The sequence below is a fragment of the Pelodiscus sinensis genome, chromosome 21 (assembly GCF_049634645.1).
Source record: "Pelodiscus sinensis isolate JC-2024 chromosome 21, ASM4963464v1, whole genome shotgun sequence".
NCBI classification, from domain to species: Eukaryota; Metazoa; Chordata; order Testudines; family Trionychidae; genus Pelodiscus; species Pelodiscus sinensis.
This window is the reverse complement of record NC_134731.1, coordinates 25,560,180-25,579,944: the sequence shown is the minus strand read 5'-3', so window position 1 is coordinate 25,579,944 and position 19,765 is coordinate 25,560,180. Positions and strand designations below refer to the sequence as shown.

Sequence of the window (19,765 nt, the reverse complement as noted above, 5' to 3'; positions counted from 1 at the left end):
CTGGTTGTGTCTGACGTAGGAGTGACGCCTTGGGGAGGAGGAGAAGCCCTGTCCGTGCTCCTGAGCACTGTTCAAGTGTGTTATGGAGCAGTATCCATACTCGCTCGTGCTTCGCTGGGACAGTGCACGGGACAGGCAGCGCCCTGGGATCTGCATGTGCCTGGGTCAGCTCTGCTCCCCACCGACAGCCCTGCCCCCACACCAGCCCTGCTTCCCGCCGCCCCCTGCCATCCCTGCTTCTCCCCCTCCCCCCTCCTCCAGGCCAGCCCCTCTCCCTCCTCCCCAATCAAGTGTGTCCGGTATTTTTTCTGAAGCTACCTGGTAACCCTACCTGCCAAGGCAGACCACTTTCCTGCCCCTGGCCTAGCTCAACTCCTGCAGCAGAACTCCCAGCTGCTGGCTCACCTGCAGCCAGAATGACAGGGGGCTCCTGGCCGACCCCCGCAGGGCTCTTGCCTCTGGCCCTCCACTGGGACTATCAACAACCATCCATACTCATGTTCCGGATTCCCAATTTCAACCAGAACTGGAAGCAGACATACCACCCACAGCAGGGGATTGCCGTCATGTAATAGACGACCATCGGAATCCATGAGAAATTGTGGCTTAGTGACATTAAGACCAGCCACCTCCTTTGGGATACGTTGCTAATATGCCCCACCAAAACCCTTCAATGTTGACCCAAAGTGAATAATGAATAAGCAAGAAAAGGGGGAAGAAAAGCAGAATCTGCATTGTCCAGTAAAATTGCTTTTATTTCTGTAATTTCATAAGTATAAAACAAATCAGCTCAATATTGTGCGAACAGAGTGGATCATACAAATGTGACTACAATGACCCTTCTTAAGTCTTCACGATACATCTGGCTATTTACATCAGACAAAATACACCACTTAGGAATCAGTAATTTAGTGGAAAAATAGCTCTCATAATAAAATAGGAAACCTTGTTTGTTTCAATTCTACCCCCAAAGAACGCTTTTTTAAAAAGATGTAACAATTTACCTTTCACTACTAAGTGCAAACTCAACAAGGTTTCTAGATTCGGCTGTTCAGGCATCATAGCAAAATTGCTATGTTCAGAGATTCAAGCCATGACACTAATGACACCTGTAAACAAGTCAGTGTTTTTCTCTCTTCGTGGTCCTGAGGACACTGACAAAAACACAGCACAGAGTCCACATAGCATGGGCAAGAGTCCATTATAAGACATCCCTAAGGTAGGGCACACGTATCTTTCTAGGCTCTTGTATATACAGAGCACAGAGATTGATTCTAGACTGATGTAGTTGCCCAGTTTTTACATTACCAAAAGCTGAATGGCACCAAAAGGAGAGGATGCAAGAGACACTTGTATCTCCCCTAAATCTGTCTTCTCGCTCATTTTCTACCTGCGTACCCTAACCCATGCTCATCCCAATCCGTACCCAGCACGAACCATTGTTAGAAACCTCATGGGGTCTAGAGGCCTGGATTTTGGCAGCATAAAACCACCCTTCATTGAAATGGTTAGCAGACCACTGCTCTTCTCTTGCTAAGATGAATGGACAAGCTGACTTGCAATTCAAGGTAGCACTGGAGGGTTGGTAGGATAATCAAAAGCTGGTGGAAGAAAGTGGCAGTGAAAGTCTGAGCTTCCCAAAGGTAAATTACTGAATACTTTCTGGAGGGTCCAATGCTGCAGGCCCTTTGTATGCATTGTAAGGCCGTTCAATCAATGCTCCTTGCTTGGCATCTTTTCTTTAATCAGGACCATGGCCAGCAACCAAGACCACACAGTTGGGAGGTAACAGTGGTCACCAACCAGTAGATTGGGATCTACTGGTAGATCTTGGAACCTTTGACAGGTGTTCTTGGCAGGACTGGCCGGGAGGCTATTCAGTGCCGACACCTCATCTGCCCCTCTCAGCATTGCTGCTCCTGCTCTCTACGTTGGAGGTGTCCCCTGCTTGGTGTGCAGGGCACGGGAAGAAAAGGAGGGGGTGCTAATGTCAGGGTGCCCCGCCCCCACGCTGTATCCCATCTCCACAGAGCAGATGCGGGCAGGGATGGAGAGAGTTTGCTGGCTGCTTTTGGGAGTGGTGCAGGGCCAGGGTAAGAGTGAGCCTGCCTTAGTCCCCTGCATCACCACCCAGAAGCCACCTGTGGTAAACGGTGCCCAGCTGGAGACACCATTCCGAACCCCGGCCCCAACCCTGAATCCCTCCTGTACTCCAAAACACTGCCCTAGCCCTGAGTCCCCCTGCACCCAATCTCCCTCCCAAAGCCAGCACCCTGAATCTCCTGCACCTCAACTCCCTGCCCCAGGCTCAGCTCAGAACCCCTCCCGCACTCCAAATCTTTTAGCCCAAGATCAGTGTCTGCATCCCCTTCCCCCGCACCTGAAACCTCTGCCCCCAGCCTGATAGAAATCAGTGAGGGGGGAGGGAGTGAGCAGGGATGGGGTCTCGGAGAAAGGGCGGGAAGGAGGCAGAGCAAGGTTGTTTGGGTTTGAAGCAGATCCTGGATTGCATTTAAATTTAAAAAGTGACCTCACACTTAAAAAGGTTGCAGACCACTGCCTTAAAAAATCTTTCCCACTGGACTTTTGTTTGGTGGCTTTTACCTGCTCTGCGCCTACAGTGTTGCAAAATGTGAAGAATTAATAGCGGGGCAGGACAATGTGAGTTTTCTGCAACACTAAACTCTTGCACCCATTGATTTTTCAGTCAGGAATTTCAGGCAGTTATTTTATGTAAGACGGTGGCTGTTCCAAAATACAAATGGTGGCAGGACTAGGGCTTTAAGCTCTAAGCAGCGTAAGTGTCGTGTTGCTCTGGGTTTTCCCAGCCCACCCATCCACTGCACTGTGCATCTACATAGGATGGGGCTTCCAAACAGCTCCATTTAGCAACCCTTTCCCCCAGCCTCTCTTTTGTTGCATGAATTAAGGGACCCTGAAAAGCCAAACCTCCAGTTTCTCGCTATTGGTACCACCCAGGTCTTGGATTGGCCACGTGTTAGAAACATGTAAATAAGAGAATGTTGGCATGGCCCGGTCAGATCCTTATGAGAGGCACCAGGCCAGGCCAACAACGCGTGGAATCAGAAGAACGAACTTTGGCCAATAGAGGAATGAAGGAAGAAAAATAAATTTCGGCTGTGATACTAGTAATCCCCTGCCTAGCAACAGCAGTCTTTCACATCCATAAAACATTCTTCCCAGATGTTCCATGGGAGAGTTGTTTGTAGGAGAGAGTCTTTATCCAGTCATTATCCACAAGGAAGGGAGGTCCTCAGACAGCATAATGTCAATTTCATAGCCAATGCCTGGTGCTCATACCTGGTATTCTCCTAATGGAGGAGAACCCCTTTGACTCCCACCTTTATTTTACAGGTCTGATCTAACATGGTGAATGGCCCCCTGAGAAATTAATGTAAAGTGCTCATGGACAATCACAGGCTATTTTTCTGGTGCACAGGCGGTTATGAATGATTTGCTCCTTTTGTTTAGGAGGACCTACTGAAATGGCCCAGGCTGGCTATTGGTGTTGTTGGAAAGAGTCTAGTTTATTATAAAGAATATGAATACACCAAAAGGCAAAGGGTGCGATTCCTACATTGTGGTGGCCATCAGAAGTGAGACTAGATTGCATGTAGCAAAAGGAGGCCGGGGGGGAAAGCTATCAGGAAAAAAAGCCACTCCAGTGCACATGTCCAGTCTATTGCACACAATCAATTGTTTGAGTAAGAAGCAGTTCAGACCTAATCCAAAACATGTTGAAATCAATGGGATTAGGTCTTTAATCACTTTCAGGTTTGCAAAAGTCTACAGCATCATGTTAAAGCAGCCAGCACACTGCTAGTGACATATAAATAATAAACAACTTCTATGCGATTTATCCTGGCCCTTCACCAAAGCATAAAGGAAAAATAAATTTGATCTAAGGATACTTCTCTACTTCATTAAAATATTTGAACTACAACCCTCGGCAACCCCAAAATGTCTATTGGGAAACCAGTCTTAAGCAGTCAGTCAAATGACAACAACAAAACGTGGTTTTTCAATTGGGGATCATACTCGAAAATAGGGCTACTTCAAAATAGGTCATTCTTAACGGAGTGAATGACCATTGGAGATGTCCTTGGTGAACATTCCACTGATCTGGCCCAGAAGCTTACAGTGAAAAAGGCAAACAGAATTTTAAGACAAAACCCGCTGCTACTAGGAAGAGGAAGGCTTTGGCGTAGAACAGCTATGAGCTATTGCACTCTATTTGCTGATTTTCCTGTAAGTTCATGGCTTCAATCCCACATTGACAGGCACGGTGAACCATCCTAGTGCATTTTAGTTCTGTGGAGCGTAAATTAGAACCACTCCAATTTCAACTCATATTGCTCCTGCCTCTTCCTTGCAATGTGCAATCACAATGACTTTTAATATAACTATCCCCACCTTGCTGGCATCAGAGGCGGCAAACCAAAACGACCAAAGGAATTTAATAGAAGACTTAAAAAGTTACTGACATCAGATCTTTCCCCTGCCCCACACGTTTTGGCAATATTTTCAACCATCTTTGTTAAGAGTTTAAAATAAAAAAATATCAAAAGCTTTAGAGAACACACACATTTGGGTACCAAAAAACTCCCCCCAAAAAACCACGTCACATCCTCAGCTGGTGTAAATCAATATAGTTCCGATAGAGCAACACAAATACATAGGAGCTGCAGATCTCCCCATGGCCAAGACTTTCCATAATCCAATATGGATCTCTGATGGATCCGAACACATTACCAGCAGGGGCAAATTACAGACCAGGTAGTCTGCAGCTTTTGGTTGGACTATGCTCCATGGACACCCCCACCCCATGCCCAAGAGGGTGGGCAGAATGTTGAGGATCAATCTCAACCCTGGAATAAGCAAAAACAATTCTCCTAAAGTCAATGGAGTTGCTCTGGATACAGGAAGGCTTAACTGAAGAGCATAAGAGGTCTATGAGTCATCTACTGGCCTTCTGCTCATGGGTAAGTTCCCCTTATTGGAAATGGTCTGTAAAAAGGAATTAGCCGGTATAATCACCAATTAAATCCGCTCAATACACTGAAACATACAAAACATGTTGGAAAAAGAAAAATTCTCAAAGAAAGCAAATAGTGATTTTTCAGTGAACGATTTTCCTGTAATCACACAGTTTCTATAAAGATTTTTTTTTAAAAGCTCCATATTAAAATCCTTTGAGTACATTCTATATTAAATACAATAACAACATTTCATGCAAGGTTTCCTGTACAATTAAATCAGCTCAGTAGTAGAACAAGTCTGTACATTCCCATTGGTCTTGGGGCACGACCCATCTATTTTCATGCTGGTGATGGAGAGAAAAGAAAGCGTGGGTTTTGGCACATACTCTACCTACAGCAGCCAGCTTGTCGAAGTTCAGCCAGCTAGCCAGAAAAAGAGACAAAGTACTGAGGGTTTTAAGAGACTTAAAAAATAAAGTGAACCAGTCCATATAGGAATGGAGCAACATAAGAGAAAAGCAAAGCAGGATCTGATTCTGGGGCTCCAGGTTACACCGGGGTGAAGTTGAGAAGGAAAGAAAGGTGTAGGCATCTTTTCCCCTTTATTCTACCACATCTACTGCCCATTCCTGGTCAAATGTTCTATGAGTTTCAAAAATAAGATTATATGGATGGTAGAATAAAAGTCAATTTTGAGAGACCACCTCTATTCCCATGTGATCACCGCTGCCTTTTCCAACATCATATGGGAGCATAGATTGTTTCCCAAAATGGACACTAACGAAAGTCATTTATTCTGCCCTCTACGTGATCATATTTTTAAAACTATCAGTGGTTCTCAAACATTTGTATGGGTGACCCTTTTCGCACAGAAAAACACTTTCTATGATATTTAGCACTATTATAAATACTGGAGACAAAGTGGAGTTTGGTGGAGACCGACAGCTTGTGACCTCCCGGTTTAAGAAGAGGAATGGGCAAAATATGGCCCATGGACAGGATCCAGCCTGCACGTTTCCCAGCCGGGACCCTCAGACACGGAGCAGCCAGACACTCCAGGCATCTGGCTGCTCCCTGTGGCTCTCTGCTCCAGGTGCTAGGTGATGGGGGAGGCTTTCCGTGCTGCCCTGCCCCCCCCCCAGCAAAATCTCTCAGCTCGGAAACTGGCTAATGGGAGCTTGGAAAACAGCAAATGCGAGCTGAGAGATTTTGCTGGGGGGGTGGAGACAGCACACAAAGCTTCCCCCTCCCTCCAGCACCCAGAGCGGATAGCCCCAGAGAGCAGTCAGCCATTTTGAGTAGCCTGCAGCTATGGCAGGGAAGGAGCCTTCTGGGTCAGAGCCTGCCTCTGGCACCCCAGCCCCTCCCTCCCCCTAACTTCCTGCTCCAGGTAACCACCCTGCCCAGGGTCATCATCCCAAACCCTCTACACCTGTGTTCCCCTCCTCCAGGTCACAACTCCCTTCCAAACCCTACACCCTCCCCCTCTCCTACACCTATTCTCCTTTCCCAACCTTTCACCCCATTCCCCTGCCCCAGGTCACAGCGCCCCCTTCACCAAACTCCATCTCAGACCCCACAATCTCTCCTGCACCCCGTCCCCTACTCCAAGCTCCCTTCTGCACCTAATCTCCATCTCAGACCTCGCAACCCCTCCATAGAAAAGTGCAGCCCCTGACCACTTACCATAATCTTGGAGTAGCCCCCCATCAAAAATTATCACCCACCCCTGATCTGAGCCTCACACCCCCCAGTTTGAGAATTCCTGAACTGGATCATCTGGAGAGTCAGAAAGTTTAACCAGGGATGGGTGACTAGATGCAGTGGGATACAGGGTTTTCCAGTTCCATGTTTTGTTTTAAGCTCCTTAGCCCAGGAAGGGTGATAACAAGGTGTTACACAGGAGAGAAAGGCGAAAAGGACCGGGCCATGCTTTGGTGTCAGATGAGCCTGAGACAGTGGAAGATTTTCACAAGAGGCAGTAGAACAGAGAAAAATATGATAAATAGAGGAAGTTTCAACTTCTGCCACAAAAATCTTTGCAAGTAAATACATGTCCACAAGATCTACTACACTGGTAATTCGACCAGGATATAGATACACTGAAACCACCGAAGCTAGACATCTAGGCAATGCAGCTACCAGAGCACTAACATTGCCACGCAGGGATTATGCTTAGGTGGATATCTCTCTACTAAATTGGAAGTCAATTGGAATAAACCTGTTGCATCCCATGCACCTTTCTTTGCTTACCTCCTCTACCCACAGACACAGATAAGCTTTTCCTTGGTACTGAGATGCCGTCTGTTGTGCTACATCACACCATCTTATCCAGCTCTGGGAAGCACCTCTGTTGTCGCTGCTCCTGCACAGATACTGTGCACCACTGTGAAAGCGCCACCTCCCACCTTTGTACAAAACAAAAAATGCCTGACTGAGCTCAAACACAGGCTGGTTTTTTTTAAAAGGGTCTCAAACTTTTCAGGAGCGGACCCCCAAAGAGCTGTGTTACAATGACTCAGTTACATATAATTCCATCCCCAAACTATAATTTAGCTGTCCAGTAACTGCACCATTATGTACAGGAAAAAAAAAAAGCTACGAAACAAAACCAAAAATCAATATTTTTCTTTGACGATTCACCCGCATTAGTCTGATAGTCGGACACATGCATGTCCTGCTGGCTTCTAGTGATGGTCTAACATGCAAGACATCAGTCCGAGTTACAGCTCAGGGTTTCTCTATTTAGAAAGTGAGTTTCCTGAATGTTATTCATTTCTTGTCCTCTTCTCCTGCAAAAGAAAGGAAATCAGCTATGGTTAAAAGCAAACCACCCACCCATCGTCAGCTATTGAGACAGACATTTCATTGAGGCACATAGCTGACTATGACCTGATGGTTTGTGAAAAGGGCAATCTGTAGGGAGTGTCCATGCACACCTATCCAGTCATAGTGAGTACGGAGTAGCAGAATCAGCTGATTTTGCTCTTAATGCGTGGCTTCACTTTTGAAATGGCAATTTCTCAATACATCCCACAGGAATACACAAAGCCCAGTATAGTCAACACGGAACAGCACGGCCAAGTAGGCATTCTACGGCATTGCTCAAAAGAGGATCCCCAAGCACTTTATCAACATTAAAGGTGTTAACCTTATAACATCACTGCCAGATAGCTACTAACTTTATTCTACCAATGGAGAAACTGAGGCACAGAGCTTAAGTGACTTGACCACAGTCTCTCAGTAAGTCATGGCCAAGAAAAAATTAGGACCTAAGTATCCTGACTGAGTTCTGTGCTTGAGCTTTTTCTCCAATTTCTTCACCCTCTTGATGGCAGAACTAAATACTTGCTGGGATACATTAGGTGATTTACTTGGTACTTGGTGATTAGAGTATTTACATACAGTGCCTTAGAGTGTCAAATTATTTTAAAATGGGAATGTGTATCCAAAGCCACATTGGAAAAAAACCTCGTCTTAAATTTGTGGGTCCAGGTTCTACCAAACAGACTCATACTGAGTCCTCAAGCCGTCGTTGTGACTTCACTGGAAATATTGCTATAAGCAAGATCCTATAAAACACAAGGGAGGGCAGAATCTAGCCTGCAGGTAATAAAAACGTGCACTGAAAATTGTTACAAATTCTTAACGGTATTCCAGTTTCTTTATTCATTAAGCGGTACTGCCACCTCTCTCACGGTTTTCATGTTCCTGAGTTGCACTTGATGGACCCCATTTGATAACCATGTAGGCTGCAATGATAAGAGACCCAGTCCTGGAAATCCAGGTTACTCTAAGGAAACTTCTTTTTTTGGAAAGATAACTTTTATTTTGCAAACTGTTTATTTGCAATGCTTCCTGATGGGAAAGCCGTTTCTTTGAGGCCCATGTTAAACTGAATTGTTAGGACAGCAGCTTCTCATGAAAATAGTTACTCGTGATATTTAAGACTTGTTTTAACTTGTTCACTTCTCTTTGCATTAGCTGGATTTTTCAGAACCTATGGGAAGGAGGCACCCAAATGCAAAGGGATGCAACTGGATTTGGGCCCCTAACGCCTTTGAAATTTCCAGTCATAATTTTTGGAATGCCTAAATTACACCATCATTTGCCATTATTTCCAGTTCCCATGGAAAAATTAAGTGCAGAACAGCATCCATATGAGGAGAGATGAACAAGACTGGGACTTTTCAGCTTGGAAAAGAAATGACTAAAGGATGGGGGGACGGAGGGATATGTTAGAAATCTAGAAAAATCACAAATGATGTGGAAAAGCAGAATAAAGAAATGTTATTTACTCCTTCACTAACACAACACAAGAGGAGCTGGTTTTTAAACTGGCTCCCCTCGCCGACTAGCTCCCGCCTGGCACTCTGCTGGCCCCCAAGGGGCTATAAAATAGTCAAGTAACTGATAAGAATCCATGAGGTTCCTCGACTGTTCAATTAACTGATATTTCACATCCCTAGCCCATAGGGACACGTAGGCAGTGGCATGGAGCTAGCCCTGCTGCACTGCTGGTGGTGGCAGTGAGAACCCCCAGCTAATTTTAAATCGCCAGGGGTTGCAGGAAGAGGCAGGCGCTGCATGAAGACCTCTGGCTCCCTGGATCCCTGCCAGATGGGGGTGCCTGAAGACTGGCCCTGAGGTAAATGGAGTTTGAGATCCCTGCCCTAGAGGAATTAGGGTGTTTGGACACAGCACTCTGCCCCCAACCTGTATGGCTGCACACAAAACGCAATACAGTCTGTGCCTCTGGGGATAAATGCCAAACACAGCTGGGACCCACATGGGCAACGATAGCCGCGAGAGCCTGAAAAGGGACAGCAACTGGCATAACTGCTCGCGCCTTGAGATGCTCCCTCGGGAACAGCTGAGGCACACTGCTGAAGAAGTCTGCGCTGCTCCTGGTCTGTGGCTAAATACAGGCCCTCGGGTTTTTAAGGTGCTCAGTCTACTGCAGCCCCTTTCTCGAGCACCGATTCCCTGAACTGGAACTGCCCCAGACCTGTGTATTTTATTATATGAAGCAGGGGCAGTCAATAGGCAGACTGCGGCCAAATCTGGACTGCCTGATGCGATTCAACAGACCCCTGTTCTGTGAATACAATTGACTACCCCTAAAACATTCTTCTCCGCCTGCATTCCCCAAAGCATGCAAAGAGAGCCTGCAAAAAGCCAAAAGAACATTAAGATCCCATCTAGGGAAGCTGACATCTCCCCAAGGCAGCAGCGGTACTCTCTCTGGTGACCTCTCTAAGCTCAAACAACCTTGCCTTTTCATATCGGGAAACATTCTTTTCCTTTCCACATGATAGTCTGGCTAAAGTAACAAAAGAGAGAAATTAACATACAAGGACATGAGCTAGACTAGGAAACATAACCCCATCTTCCCTACCGTTCTCAGACTCCATTAGAGACAATAATTGTTTAGTCCACATTGTTAATGCATTGCTATGGAGATTCTCATGTGCTTCTGAATTCCTTTTATGGTCAGTTATTGTCTCAATGTGCAGATATTCTTGGGGGGGGGGGGAAAGGGGCGGAGATTTTTCCTAGACATTGTGTCTTATTTACAATCAGTAGAATTTATATCCCCACCGCTTAGCAAAACCTTCTCTTTATATTGGGGTTAAGGGCCCACAGCCCCACTTTAGATCTCCCACAGATTAATTTAATTGACAAAGTTGTTCATGATTTACAGCAGCATAAGCAAGATCTGAATCAGGCCCTACATAGGTCCATGATCTCCACACCCATTAGTCATTGTCTTAGAACAGTCAGAGGGTTTAAGTGTGGACACACAGTAGAATTGATCTCATATGCAGATAACGGGCCAATGACTGAGCTGCTAATATAAATATGCAACCTTTAGTTAAAATCAGCTATTGCAGCAGAGGCCTGGAGAACAGCAAGAGTACCTACTTTGACAGGCCCTGACCAGCTGGCTGCCGCACTCCAATGGAAGGCAGATATGCTGGGCTCTTGCTAAAAGTTTCCTTCTCTCTGAGCAGCCAGGGCTGAGCCTAGTTCAGCACAACTGGAGCCAATTAAGAACTTGCCAGAAGCAGCAGGCTATTCAGAGCACCTACAGACCATCAAGGCCTGCTGGGGCTTGTTTAAAAGGCCTCCCTGCAGGGAGAGCAGGAGCCGCAGGTCTGAGAGTGAAGAGACGCACTGAGTGAGAGCAGAGGACTGAGCAAGGCAGCGTGCCATGGAGGAGCAAGATGGACATACTCAGGTATCAGAGGAAAGGTAGGGGAGGGACTGTTTGGGGAAGTGGCACAGGGAAGAAGCTGCCAGACTGGGAGTAGAGGAAACCCTGTCTATTGCTGCTGCCTTAGGTTGCCTGGGCCAGAACCCAGAATAGTGGGTGGACTCAGGTTCCCCCCAACCCTCCCCATGCCACTACAGATCCTCCCCCTGAGAGAGGAGAGCAGGACTATGAAGAGGTTTCACTCCATACTGTGAACTAGCCTATGATGAGGATGGCTCAGGAGGCCATCAGCCCCTGCCTCTAGTAAAGGGAATGAGGCTGTGTGGAGGGTCACAACAAGCCTCTGAGACAAACACTGTCAGCCAGAGCTTTGCCACCCTACGCAAAGGCGCTAGAGCTGTTCATGGGAACTGCACCCCAGTTAGGGCTTCCACTTCACTGCCTAGTGAAAATGGTTGAAAGTGAAAGAGAATTATGAAAAAAAAACCTAAACAAAGGTGATACGATACGGACAAACTAGCCCAGTTCCTGTAAAGGGAAATCCTGCCTCTGCAATCCACCAGAACTATCTGAACGTGTCAACAGATTAAGAGATAACGGAGAACAGATGGACAACGTATCTGATATTTCCCATACAAGGTTACCACAGAAACTGTGTTGTCCTGGGGAATAAAATTCAGTTCTGGGTTCTAAGGCGACCCAAAGACAGAACAGGGAGGGGAATCGGACATTTTTCAACACCAGCGCGGTGCCCCAAAGCTCCATTCTAAGAGCAGTGGCCAACGTACTGGCTAATGAGCTGGAAACAGCATCGAATGCAACAAGTGACAACATTCCAGGGATGTGAAATCCCATGTACTTAGTTCTAACCAATTGAACAGTACGTTTAACTAGTTAACCGATTCAAGGGGGTACGAGTGGGGGCCGACTCCAGCCCTATTGGGCTGGCACAGTCCTCCCCCTCCCCTGCCTTCCAAGGCCAGGCTGGAGCCACAGGCAGGGGATGCTCCAGCTCCACCAGAGCTGTCCCCACCTGCAGGGTGCCTGAGCTCTCTTCTCTGGATGACTGGAGAAGCCCCTGTCCATGGTGGGCCCCCTGCGGGGTTGGAGCAGCCCCCTGCCCATGGTAGGTGGGGAGCTGCTTCAGCCCCCACCAATGAATGGTTAATATGAGCTGCTACCCCCATTAAAGGTGATGCTTACTGGTGAACTAGTTAACCCTTCACATCCCTACAACATTTCAGATAAGAAAATGTTTCTGAAAAGACAGTCACGAGAGCGGTGCATGAAAACTGAGCTTGAGGGGATGGGACGAGGAGACATCCTGCAATGGCGTGTAGCCAATCTGTGTCTGCTAGTGGCAAATATCTCCCGCACCTGGCACTGGAACACTAGATGGGGAAGGCTCTGAGTTACTAGAAACTTCCTTCCCAGGTGTCTGCCTGCTCTTGTCCACACGCTCAGGGTTCACCTGATGGCCCTATTTGGGCCACCTTAGATTGACAGAGACCCTGAGTGTTCTTTGCCTTCCTCTGCAGTGGGCACGGATGACTTGCAGGTCCAAACAACTGTACGTGATGCATCCTCTGTAAGTTGAAATCTTTAAATCATTATTTGAGGATGTAAGTAACTTAGCCAGAGGTGAGGGGTCCCTCCCAAGAGTGAGAGGGTGAGGCTCTGTGCCCTACAAAATATACAGGAGGTTATACCACATCAGTGGCTCTCCGCCTTTCCAGACTGCTGTACCCCTTCCAGGAGCCTGATTTGCCTACTCCACGTTTCACGTCCCACGAAAACGATGTGCTTACAAAACTAGGCATAAAATACAAATGTGTCAAATCACAGATAGGGATGTAAAATTTCGATTAATTGGCTAAATGAATAGTTGATGCAATTAGTCGATAAGGGTGCCTCCGTCTTTGAAGCATAGCAACAGCTGCAGAGCTGTTGCTATGCTTTGAAGGCGAAAGTGCTGTGGCGAAAGTGATGGGGCCAGCAGGGGTCTCAAGCAGTTCCCCACTGGCCCTGTGCTCCCTGTGGCATTTCAAAGCAGAGGCACCACAGAGAGCCCAGGGCTGCATGTGGCATTTCAAAGTGGCAGCACCACATGGAGCCCAGGATCTGGTCCAGGCTCCATAGGGTGCTGCCACTTGGAAGCGCCCCACCAATTCTACCCCCACCCCGACTGCCTCTTTACAATGGAGGGGAGCTACCAGTCGACTAGCATGTCGACTAGTCAATAAGCATTTGCTCATTGGATAGTCGACTAGTCGTTCCCATCCCTATGCACAATATTTCTGAAACATTGTGGACTCTCTCATTTTACCATATAATCAATCTCTATGGAATGAAAATACTATATTTATATTTGAGCACATAGTATATAAGGATGAAATTTTAGTGTGTACTGACTTTAATAGTGCTTTTTATGTAGCCAGTTGTAAAACTAGGCAAATATCTGGATGAGCTGACGCACTGTCTGGAAGACAGCTGTGTGCCCCCAGGGGTATGCACAACCCGTAGTTGACAACCACTGGGCTAATTGAACATGATCATCTAGCCTTCACGTCTTTTAGTCTCTAAACTATGCAATGAAACAGCTGGGTGAAAGGGCAAGATGAGGGCAGATGGAATTTAGAGATGAGAAATGAAAGGTAAAGAGCATTGGAAAGATTCATTTCAATTACTCATCCAAGTTTAAATGAACTGAAATTACTCGGGGGAAAAAAGATGTGGTCATTGATTTGTGCAACCGAGTGGAAGCCGCTGTGCAGTACAAATCAACAATGTACTTTTATTTGTCCTCTCAAGCCAAGTTTTGGTCACTTCGCCTTAAAATAAAAGTCAGAACAGAAATATAGAAGGGGCCCACAGATGTGTGATGAACAATTACTCCAAGCATGAAAAAACCTGCCATGTGAAGAGAGACTGAAAAGATCAGGAATTCTTAGTTGAGACGGGAGGTGAGCAAAGGGAGATATGATAGAGGGATCTAAAATAATGAGGGTTACAGAGATGACAGGGGAAATTGCCCTGTCCATGCTTTCTCCTAGTATAAGAATGACACATTCAGTCAAACAGAAAGGAAACAAATGTAAAACTGATCAAAGAAAGCACTTCTCCCCCCTCCCCCACACAAAGCATGTATCAGTGGAACTCATTGCCACACGATACGATTAGTCCATGAATTTAATAAGATTCTAAACAAGGTCTGGACATTTATGTGGGTAATGAGAGGAGCTGTACTTACATTATATAGTGTGAAAAATATGAGTGAGATTTTCAAAAGTTCTTAACTCCCACTGATCACCTATGGGAAGTAGGGGCTCAGCTCTTTCAAGTGCCTTTGAAAATTACACGGTAGGGGAGAGAAAAAACCTTTATGCTCAAAACAATACATCACCCATGATCTCACTGAGGCTTAAAAGTAGCTCCCCTTATAGGCAAATGATTCCATAAGGATCCACTCCTTCTGAAGTATCTGGTGCTGACCACTACCAGAAAAGGTACTGGTCCAGACGGCTCACTGCACGGTTCTGGTCCATCAGTTCCTACATTCTCAGAAGTGACTCCTTAGCTATGAAGCACGAGGTCGAGCCTTTGGGGTGACTCTCTCAGCCTCCAGAGGTTGCACCAATGTGTTTGTTCCAACTTGGTGCCTGCACTTCTGCGGCTAATGATTTTTTTTTTAAGCAGAGAAAGCCACTCAAGAGACTCAGGGACACTTGGAAAAGGGAAAATATGGCCCAATGAGCGTTCTTAGAAGTAATGGTCTTACGCAGCTCAGTCCAGTAAGGATTCCTCCTGCAGCTCCCTATGGCTGGAAGAGTTTCCTCCTTTCAGGATGCTAAACCTCCTTTAGCCGGCCTCCCCTGGCAAGCCAGAACTCTGCTCTGTCAGCACCCACAACGGGGGCCATTGGGACTAGAGAGCTTAGCTCTCCTGGCTCCAGCATAAGGAGTAAATTACAAACAGCGCTCAGCTCCCGCGCCGCCTAACGTGACCCTGGTTGCGGAGTGGAGCCTTCCTGAGAACGCCGACCTTGAGGCCAGATCACGAGCTGATATAAACTGAGGTCAGTGGAGCGAGGCCGCTGCTTGACACCAGACCCGTCCGCAGTGGTGTGATAAATACATTTGAAAACTTGCCGGACCAGAAACATCCCTGGTCCTGATATTGCCGGGCCAGAAAGCCCTGGCAGCTGAAGTCAGGAGAGGAGCCAGGAGGCATATGGGCTGGTAGCCTGACCGGGGCTGGGAGTTCAGCCGGGGGTCTGGTGGCCAGGAGCACAGCTGGGCTGGGGGTTCAGCCAGGCTGTGAGCACAGCTGAGCTGGTGGGCCAGTGGCAGGAGGGCCAATGGCCGGGAGCAGAGCCTGGTGGCCAAGGCTGACAGCGGGGTCAGCAGCTGGGAGGGGAAACCTGGGGTTCGTGGCTAGCAGAGGAGCCCAGCCAGGAGACTAGTGTCCCCCCAGGAGAGCCTGGAGGCCAGCTGCAAGGAGCCAGAATTGACCTTTTCTGGGTCCAACAAATTCCCTCATTCAGGATCGGTCAACCTCAGGTCCCAGGGTGCAGGACCAGGGAGGTCTAACTGTATTTTAGTTGTGAGAATCTCTGATCATGCCCCCCGCTTCACAACTCACACGCATGTTTTTCTAATCTAGAGCACAGCGTCGTTCTGCGATTCACCACAGAACTGCAAATAGTGTTTGATCCTCTTCTCCTACAGACTAAACAATTGCTGGACATTTTCCAGAGTGGGGCCTGTGCCGTTCAGAGGGTCCACCTAGAGGCTGTACAACCAGGTCACCACAGCACACAGAAGAGTCTGGCACAGGAACATGATGGACAGGGACAACACACAACAGAGCCAACCCTGTTTGATCTGGACTCCTGCAGGTTTTCAGCTGGTGTTCCCCGCTCCACGTGTGTCTGACTGTCCTGAGAATTCCTGGTGAAAAATGACAAGGCTAGATTTAAGGATTGGGTTTTAAAACAGATTCAGAGGAATTAGGAGGTGTAAACGCAGGAGTGTGGTTGTTTTAAAGCATGACAATTGAAGCAGAGGCTGGTATGATTTTGTTCTCTTGCTGTGATTAAATAGTGGCAAGAAATCATGACGCAGTGTTCAGACAAAGGCCATTCACAGAAATCAGCATTAGCAACGATGCGGCTCCGCGGCACACGGTGCGGACAAAGGGATGGGCTGGAAGCATGGCAGGTGGGACCAGCAGCTGCCCCAGTCACTTCTGGAAATTGTTGCCTGTAGTGCAGTAGCAGCCAGTGCCCACCTGGGGAGATGAGGGTAACAGAAAGAGCCTCTGGCAGAGCCTGGGCAATGAACCAAGTCCCCCAAGCCTGGGGTGCCATCAGCCTCCACAGGCCCCTGGGCAAGGTGTGTGTGGGGGGTGGCTCTGCTCTCCGAGACGAGGCACAGCCTTGGGGGGAAGGGGCGGAGCCAAGGGCAGCCAGCCCTCAGAGCTGCCCAGAGCATGCGGTGCGGCACTCCAGGGGTGATTTAAAGGGCCTGGGGGTTCAACTGCTACCGCAGTTGGGACTCCAGCAACCAGGAGCCTCAGGCCCCTTTGAATTGCCAGGCCGTAGGGCAACCGCTCATGCAGTGGGTGGTGGAGAGCACCCAACCTTCATCTTCCCGTTTGCCAGTGCACTTGCACAGGGCTGGTGTCACTGGTCCCTGGCTGTACAAGTGTCCGAGAGCCAGTGGTTTGTCAGCAAGTCACCCCTGTTGAAAACGATACTGGCTCTTACCAAAAAATCTGCTGATCTTTATTTCTGGTGCGTGGGTTACCTGACTAGCTCTGAATCACTCCGTTGCAAGCAGCTGCAACGGCGTGACCCGACAGATCTGACAGTCACCAAGTAAAACACAAGCCCAGGGGAACGTGTAGCCGTTAAAAGCCACACACACAGGCACTCTGAGATGACCTGTATGTACTTTCGGTTCTTGGCAATCGTAAAGGGTGGTTCTGTCCTAAAAAGGACTCTAAAAAATAGCACAATGGGGTTCCCCATTGGATATTTCCATATTAAAATGTGCAGAGTTTGTAAGTCAGAAGATTGTTGATGAAACAAAACTCAGTTCAGCGTGAGTTTGCAGGCTGAAGAAAGACCAGCTGGGGTCTGTGTGTCTTGTGGATCGTCCCCAAAAATAAGAGTTCCGGAGGGCCTCAGAGACATCTGGGCAGCCACACTGATCAGGTGTCAGTGTATAAAAGCCATACAAACCAGATGGTAGCAAAGGCTTTCCAAAAAGTAGCTTTCCATAAGCACCATCTCAGAAGGCACATTCTTGTCTTTGCCAAGTGACCAAGTTGTCCTCTAATTATTATAATCCCAAGGAAACCAACTGGGCAGAAGAGCCCTATCTTCAGGGGTGAAATGGAGGAAGTACAAAGAAAGGCACCCTGGACATGTGCTGCTCACAATGGAATGATAGTTAATATGGTCAAAGAATCTACCCAGGAAGAAGAAAGAACAAGTCAAGTGCCACTCACCCATGATAAGAAAAGCAACGTTCAGGCCGGCCAACAATGAAGAGGAGAAGCAAAAGTAACCTGGGATTGGCCGCCGAGGCTCCCTCCTTTTGGAGGTGACAGCCAGAACCCATCAGGCCTCCTTCCTGTCCAGGAAATTCTGAAGAAGAAGAATCAACGGGACAGGATCCCATCTTGATGTCTCTGTTCCTCCTGCCAACATTGCTGTGTTGGGTAAACTTACTTTAAAAAGCAGGCGCCATTTGTCTACACCAGTCCCAGCCATTTTAAATGTCAGAGCCCAGATTCTGATTTAGTGCCAGCATCTGGAGAATATGAATTAACTAATTAAGGAACAAACCCCACAGATCTGCTCAGGGTGAGGGCAGGAAAGTAGCAGGGCAGAGTTTTGAAGGCTACTGCCTGAAATATTCCACGAGTACAGTGTTGGTCAAGAAAAGAAAAGAAAGATCTAAGTTAGGATGTTGAGAATCTTCATTGTGCTATTTCAGTACAAGAAGAAGACTATAGTAGCATATGAAATAGCATTCCTAGAGCTCTAAGTGTGAGCTGCAATTTAGAGCACAGGCCACAAACCTGCTACTACCAAAGACATTGGGACTCCTTCAGTTGAGGTAACTGGCGCAGGATGAGATCTATGCAACATTTCCTGTTTACAACACGAGGGCCATGTTCTGGGAGGTGATGAGCATGCAACTCCCACCAAAGTAAGAGTTTCAGAGGCTCAGCACCTCTTGGATATACAGCAGAAAATGCAAACAGGACTGTACCACTTTTGGGGGAGACAGACCAAAAGAAAAGTTTTTAAAGAGGGCTGATCCAATTCCCACTGAAGTCAATGGATACATTCAACGGGAGTTGGATCAAGCCTTAAACAGGAGACAGGGCTGCAGTTTGGATAGACAATGGAGAGGCTGTTCCAATTTATTGTGGTCCAGTTCATAACTCACTACCAACAGTGGCTCCCAACTGGGGGTCCGCGAGGGTATTGCAGTGGGTCCGTGGAAAAATAAAATAAAAATGATCATAGAAAATAAGTTTTACATAAATTGCAAAGTTACAATCCATTTTTTTAAATTAAATATCTTCCAATAATGTTATTAATTGCGATCCAAAAATCTATGTCATGGGGCCTTTGTGTGACGAACTGATCGTGGTGGTTAGAAGCATACAAACGTTAGCCATACATCAACACGGATCTGGGGCTGAAATCAGGCTTGCTGAAGAGAAAGGAGACTGATGAGCAGAGTGAAGCATCCTCAAGTGGAATGTCTAATCGAACAGACATAAGTAAACAAAAATTGAGAAAATACTCCACTGACTACTAGAATTATGGTTAGAATTGGCTTTGATGGGGGTCCACAAACAGTTTGGGGGGGGGGGGGGGCGATTAAGGGTCCGCACTAGAGAAAAGGTTGGGAACCACTGCACTACAAGATTTTGGTGTCAATCACTGTAACTGGTTAATAAAAAAAAATAGGTAAGTCCAGATCCTTTGCAATATGCCACGCTGGAGGGAAAGTCTGACTGCATATGCATGGGCCAATCAGCTTCAGCAGAGATGCGAAATGACATGTGCCTGAAAGCACAAAGCAGCACAAAGCAAGCGCCATGGTCGAGACTCGGTCAGCAGTTACTCTGCAGAGGATGCTCACCCTCTAGGTGGTTCCGGGAAAGGTACTTGAGTCCTTCATCGAGTAGGATAACAGGCAGGGAAATTTTCATTACAACCACCCACTGCGGCCCGCTCAGGGGGGTCACCTGGAAGATCAGCTGCAAGGCAGGAAAAATGTATTAACAGAGAAGGGGGGCTAGAGAGAGAAGCAAACAATGAGACCCATTTTGGTTCCTATGGATGTGCAAGGGACCAGGCCTTCCGGAGAATAGCACATGTGCAAAGAGAAGGGCTTCATTACGGCTTGTACTCGGCAAGGGACAGTATCTATCATTACCGTCACTTGGCAGATGGACAAAGGGAGGAAGGAACTTCGGAAGGTCACCCAGCAATTCCCCCGCACACCCGAGACTTCCAACT

General features: G+C 47.3%; 1 protein-coding gene across 3 annotated transcripts in view; it reads right to left on the bottom strand.

The window, feature by feature from the left end:
• Nucleotides 1–730: 730 nt before the first annotated feature.
• ATP2A3 (ATPase sarcoplasmic/endoplasmic reticulum Ca2+ transporting 3) overlaps nt 731–19,765 on the bottom strand; it is a 147,690-nt gene continuing 128,655 nt past the window's right edge. For 2 of the 3 annotated variants that reach the window (XM_075904374.1, XM_075904375.1), the window contains exons 20-22: nt 19,386–19,503; nt 16,091–16,166; nt 731–7,792 (exon numbers count right to left, since the gene is read on the bottom strand). In XM_075904374.1, coding sequence (XP_075760489.1) covers nt 7,714–7,792; nt 16,091–16,166; nt 19,386–19,503 — 273 coding nt within the window. In that variant the 3' untranslated portion in view covers nt 731–7,713. The remainder of the gene's footprint in view (nt 7,793–16,090; nt 16,167–19,385; nt 19,504–19,765) is intronic. The other variant, XM_075904377.1, reaches the window with a different exon arrangement.